The 6,102-nt window shown below is 40.4% G+C and overlaps 1 protein-coding gene across 1 annotated transcript; it reads right to left on the bottom strand.

Annotated features, from left to right (window-relative positions):
• Positions 1-3,820: 3,820 nt before the first annotated feature.
• Ndn (necdin, MAGE family member) lies at positions 3,821-5,483 on the bottom strand. Its single transcript, XM_021629564.2, has one exon. It carries the CDS (start codon positions 5,338-5,340, stop codon positions 4,363-4,365), a length of 978 nt encoding a protein of 325 aa, XP_021485239.1. The 5' UTR covers positions 5,341-5,483; the 3' UTR covers positions 3,821-4,362.
• Between the last annotated feature and the right edge of the window lie 619 nt (positions 5,484-6,102).

The raw sequence follows: 6,102 nt of genomic DNA, 5'->3' as shown, positions 1-6,102 counted from the left end.
TTGTTAATTATCTTTCACACAATAGGTGCACACTTACACAACACTTCTTTTGGAAAAATTTGAGTTGTGTCCATCTGTTTGCAACCTTCTGTCTTCATACTGCTTTTAGGGTACCATTCTTTTTGCCTAAGTATAATTCTTGTTACTCACCTGCCTCTTTCAATCTAGTCAATGCCTTCTGACCAAGGACAATGATCATTTGTTTATTCTTGAATCTTTATCTCTCAGCACTTCATCTTCTTAAAGCCGGCTGCCCAGTATGCACTTCAATGAGTACAGAAGGCAAAATGTAGCACACGTTATACTGCAGAAGTGCATGTTGATTCCAATTTTAATGAACTAGTAAGAGAATGGGTTATTCACTAACTTTTATTATATTGTTAATAATTTACTGTATAAAATATATCTTGATGTACTAAATTAATTTTTTTTCATTTTCTCACTTGATATTTTATTCTTACAGCACAGAATATATTTTTGTTCTTTTTATTTATTGTTTGAATGTCTTACTTTTTATTTATTTTTCTTTCATAAAAATTAATCTGGCTAGAGCCTCTCCTCTCTCCTCTCTTTGCAGTCCCAAACAGCTCCTGTCTCCCCCAGATCCACTGCTCCTCCATTTTCCTTAAGAAAAGAGCAGGCCTCCCCAATAATAACAACACTCTTTTTATTTTTTTAATATTTTAATTAAAATAGAATTAGGCCATTCCCTTCCTGATTTTCCTCCTTCCAGTCTCATCCAGCTACTTGTGTTCTTGATCCATTTATGCAATAAGAGGTTGTTAATTGGCACTATTTAACCACTAAAATCCCTGAAACTATTAGAAATTGATACAACTTATTGGGTTTAAAGAAACCTGTTTCCTGATATTTTTTTTAGTATTCATTTTTTTCTTTTTCAGTTGCTTACCTTTTTTGTATGTTTCAGGCTAGTTGAATATGTTTGCTGTTCTTGTTTTGTTTTTTTTTTTTTTCTTTCCTGTACTAAGGTGCTGATCTTTTCTAATATTTTGAGATTTCAGGTCCTTTGCATATTTATATAATAGCTTCTAGTTTTGAGTTTTTATAAGATTAATGAGTATGCAAAAACAAGTGTATCTCTACATTTTTTTGGTTTTTTTCTTTGGTTTGATTTTATTGTTTTATTCTGATGTGTTAGTTTTTGTTTTATATTATTATGATATATTACATTTCCATAGAAGTCATTTTTTTAATGAGAGAAAGAAAAAGAGGAGACCAGGGAGTGAGGGAAGGTGGGGAGGAACTGGAAGGAGCAGATGAAGGGGAAACTGTAATCAGAATAAATCATATAAAAATCAATTTTAAATAAGAGGATAAAAAATTAAAGAATGCACCATTTTTTTTTAAACAAAAGTATTTGCCAAGAGCATCAAAGAGGCAGGCCCAAAGTAAAGGAGCTTTAGTTACATGATGGGCAAGTCAGATTTGACTTTTTACATTCAAGTATCTAACAGTCCACAAAAGAATTACAAAATGTCTTTATTTATAAACATCATGTGTATCCTGGGTAGAAGTTTAAACATGGATGTTGTGAACAGCCTCAAAAAGTACTGCCCAAAGTTCATCATGTAATATTACTGTGGTAGTGAGAACAGATGGACATATAGAAAAGACATTTTACTGATTCATTTAAAATATTCCTTTCCTGTTTAATTATGCTAGAGCTCAAAACTATATATTTTCTCTGAGGTCAGCCTAAATTAGGTATTATAATTTATGTTAAAACTCAAGAGGCTCTTTCTACCTTACATGACTTTAAAACTGAAGTCAATTAATGTGGAAAAAGTGATATAACATGAAATATTACTGTGAAGTAGCTGGGAGGGATTGGAGAGAAGAAAAAGGGGTAGGGAAAAATTCTATTTTTATTAAAACATTAAAATAAAATAATTTTATTTGGAAAATTAAAAGAACACAAATAGGTCTGTGATGTAAGAGTAAATTATCCAAGTAAAAGTGCAATTACTGTTGGCCTATACAAATAATCAGGGAAATATCTCCCAGTTAGAGCATCTGAGTGTCACAGCTCTGTGTGTCAAGTTGAATCTGCTGTTTCCTGATTGATCTATCTCAGCATCTTAAGGACTCTTCCAAAATACTTGGACACTTCTCTTATCTTTTAATTTTTAGGACAATATGGAAATAAAGTTACTGAGTGTTCCCTCCCTGTGTCTCCAGGCTGCTGTGTCTACAGAACCAGGTGTCATGGATTAAACAAACCATATCTGCAAAAGATTCCTCCTCTATGGCTAGCTGTATCCAAGACAACACAGTTGGAGAGCAGCCCTGCTCTTGTGCTTGTCTGAAATCAGCTCACAGTCTTACAATCTTACTCCTTGGCAAACATTTACTTGAGTGCCAGTGTCAGTAATCTTGGCTCTGTTTTGCAGATCCATGCACAAAGAGATTCGAAATTTTACAGCAGAGAAAACCTAAAATTTAAAAATAGTTGTGACAGCTAATATCAGCTCTTCATGAAGAAGCAAGCCAGGTCACCCACATTAGGGTTTCTGCCAATATTCTTTCACTCTCCATTCTCAGTTCAGTGAAAGACTATGGGGACAACTAAATAGGATGGATTCATTTTAACAGACACATAGGTTTATAAGCATTTCCATTCTCTGCACCACCAGTGTTGGCAGCCCTGAGTGTCAGCACACAGTTCATAGCTCTGTCACATAAATTTGACACCCAGTTTACTTTTGTGTGTGCTGTGCCAGGTGTGTCTCCTTATTCACCTTCTCCAGGAAAAGGTTTTAACTCTGTCTAAATGACTTTTCCCACTTAAGAGTCTAAAGGATTTCCAATCTCATTAAAGTCTGTTCTATCCCATTTTCTCTCCAGATCATAGGCTTCTTAATAAGATTTTCCCTAAGTTATTGCTGTTTACAGTGACTCTCATCCCCTTTCACCCTATCACCTACTGTCCACTGCAACTTTCAGCCTGCTGAGTCACAAATGTGATAGTGTTGCTGCTGCCAACTTCCTTACCCCCCCACCCCCATTTCATGTGTCCTGGCTCTTACTGGTGCCACTGTCAAAAATGGCTTCTCTCATCTTCATCCTTCTGGAAATATTGTTTCAGATATTGTCTTCATCCCTATGCAGAATAAGGACTTGATTAGGTTGTCAATTCTTTCTGAAACTGAATTTCCTAATTTGTATATTCAGAAGCTTATTTTCTGTGAATCTCTTGGAATTAATTAGAAAAATCAAATCCTTAGTGTATGCAGCAAGAAGACAAGAGTGCTCATGTGAGTGGTGGCTGGGGGCGGGGTGCCAGGGGGACTAAGAGTCAAGCCTACAGTGTAAGGTAAAGTGTTAGGATGGTTCAGTTCCAACACTCTTCATATTCCATCCTCCAAGCTGATATACTAACATCCTACTTTTTAGCTAGTGGAGGGTTTAAATAAAGGAGAAAATGCACATAAAGGGTTTCGTAACAATACTTCATTCTGTTACATGCCCACCAACTATTAAAAACAAATAAGAAAAAAAAGGGGGGCAGTCACTCCATAATACCTGTTATTATTCCCATACGATGTGGTGTTATAATGACCTTCTCTTTGGTTATTATACCTTTTATTTTATCAAAGTGTTTGAATCACCATGAGTTTTATTCAAACAAAATAAAGCTGTAAAATTGAGTGGTTATGTGTAGTGCTTTCTGGTTTTGTTAGAAGAACATTATATTTGTTCAGGCTATACATGGTGGGGGGATCTTTTTCATCCCCACCCATTCCTGTTCACCCTTTCAAGAAAATAAATCCCCCTCCCCCAGAAATAATTTCACAGGATCTTTAATGCTCACTTTAAAGTTTATTTATGGTGGGGTTGTATACATGTTTAATAAGTGTGCTAAGTGCCTACACTGAGAAAATTCCAGTTCAGATCAGTCCATTCCACATAGATGTTTCCTGTGCCAGTTGAGGTCATCGGAAAGGGGCCTTGACCTTTCTCCTGGTCAAGTCTGTGATGCTGGTGAGTCCTGCTAACTCTCCAGGGCTTTCTTTGTGGATACAGTTCACCAGTCCCATACAAAGAACAAGATACATAACACCTCATTGTATTTCCCAGGTTGAGCACAGCACATCTCTTGTACAATAATCCAAGAAAGCACAAAAGTGAAAGCAACAACTTGATTACTTATAACACACATGCACAAATCTTACACAAGAGTACACAAATGAATACAAAGTATAAAAGCACTGTACTGTATGGAAAACTTAAAACTTATACATGAAATACTGCACTGTGAATCTGGAATACTCTAATGATCCAACCCCACCCTTACACAACCTTAGTATGGGGCAGAAACTATCAATGTGCCCCTGGACCTTTCTAGTCCTCAGAGACACTCCTGCGGGGGCAGTGGAAAGCAAGATTAGCCTCCCGCAGAGCTCTGGCTTGCTCCAGAGCCTCTCTGTATCTGGAAGGCCAAGCCTGGGGATCTTTCCTGAAGACTCTGGACAGGAACTCCATAATCTGCATCTTGGTGATTTCACGGTTGGCTCTGGACCCCCAGAAAAACTCGTACTCGGGAGGTTCGATGTGGGGCACACGCTGGTACTTCAGGTAATTCTGCTGGACGAAATCCTCGGTGATAATCTTTCTCACATCCCCAAAGGTGGAGTGCTTTTTCCAGGGCCTCAGGCCCAGGATGCGCAGCACGTTCCAGACGGCACCCTCTCTGGCCCCACGGCCCTTCACATAGATGAGGCTCAGGATCATGAGCAGGAGGCCTGTCATGGGCATACGGTTGTTCAGCGCCACCCTGTCCAGCTCCTCTGGGCTGAGTGCTTTGACCAGGGCAAACTCCATGGTGTGGAGATTGGTCAGCCTCAGGTGCAGCCCAAAAACTCTGGCGAGAATGAGGCTGGTGCGCCTGAGGATGCTTCTGCACCATTTCTTGTAGTTGCCCATGACATCTTTCACCATGTCTGGAAACCAGAGGACCATCCTCTTCTGGTCCTTCACCAACACATACCACATAAGCTCATGTGCCTTCTGTACCAGCTGGACTGGGGTTGGCGGTGCTGAGATCAGCCTGGCTGGGCTCTGGGGCTGGTGGGCGCGGCCCTCCTCTGCGGCCTGCTGCTGGATCTTAGGGTCAACCTCTTCAAACCTTTCTGCGGGCGGCGGTGAGGCCTGTGGGGCTGCCATCATATCTTCCGGAGCATTCGTTGGCCCTGCGAGATTTACTGCCAGAGACGCTGGAGGAGAGACCCCCACTGGAACCGCAGGGTTACCATGCACCTCGGAGTTGGGGGCCTCAGCTGCAAAGTTAGGGTCGCTGGGGTCCTTACTTTGTTCCGACATGTCAGCGCCTTCTCGTCAGGGCAGGACCGGCTGCGACTTGGAGCTCTCGGAGCTAGCACTCCCTCGCTGGACACTAGCAGAGGAAGTGCAGGTTACCGAGCGCTGCGCCTTCCGCAGCAGCCAGCCGGGCGGGGCGGACAAGACACTGCGCATGCGTGTAGGGAAGCCAGCAGGGTGGTAGGGCTGGATAGGAGTGAAGGAGGAAAGCCCAACCGCTGTGGTCTGACAGAGGGTACCACTAGACTAAGGGAAAAGATCTCCAGGTCTCCTGTACTGGGCAGGGATAAATGATGGCGTGGGAAGAAGCAAGTTTAAGGAGAAAGTTGTAGCTGAAATGGTGAAGTCAAGTTAGGACACTGTATTTGTGCAAAATCAAGTTAAGTGTGATGGTCCTGGAGAAAGAAGACTTATTCTTGAACTTGGGTGTTCTACAAATGAATAAGGGGCAGTAAGGATTTTTTTTTTTTTGAGAAAGTGTGTATACTGTAAAGATGATGTGATATCTATAATTGGAATCTTGAGAAATTAGTAAAGATAAATCCTTACCAAATCTGAGTGCAGGTCAAACAAGGAAGAATGTACTGTGTAGTTATGGACATTGGAGTGAGATTTGAATGTTTTGGAAGTAATAGATTTTCTAACATAATTGATTTGGGTTAAAATTTTAATTGGATTGGGCTTTGAATCAGTCGGTAAGAGCTTTTATAGTGAAAGCATGAGAACATAACTTAAAATTCTCAGGACCCAAATGAAAAGGGTGGT

This window comes from Meriones unguiculatus, chromosome 14, assembly GCF_030254825.1.
Source record: "Meriones unguiculatus strain TT.TT164.6M chromosome 14, Bangor_MerUng_6.1, whole genome shotgun sequence".
Lineage (NCBI taxonomy): Eukaryota > Metazoa > Chordata > Mammalia > Rodentia > Muridae > Meriones > Meriones unguiculatus.
Note: the sequence above shows the minus strand (reverse complement) of the source record. Positions and strands in the feature narration are given on the sequence as shown.

Bases quoted from the DNA above. Each gene is read 5' to 3' on its own strand.
- Ndn (XM_021629564.2), bottom strand. From the start codon at position 5,340: ATGTCGGAACAAAGTAAGGACCCCAGCGACCCTAACTTTGCAGCTGAG.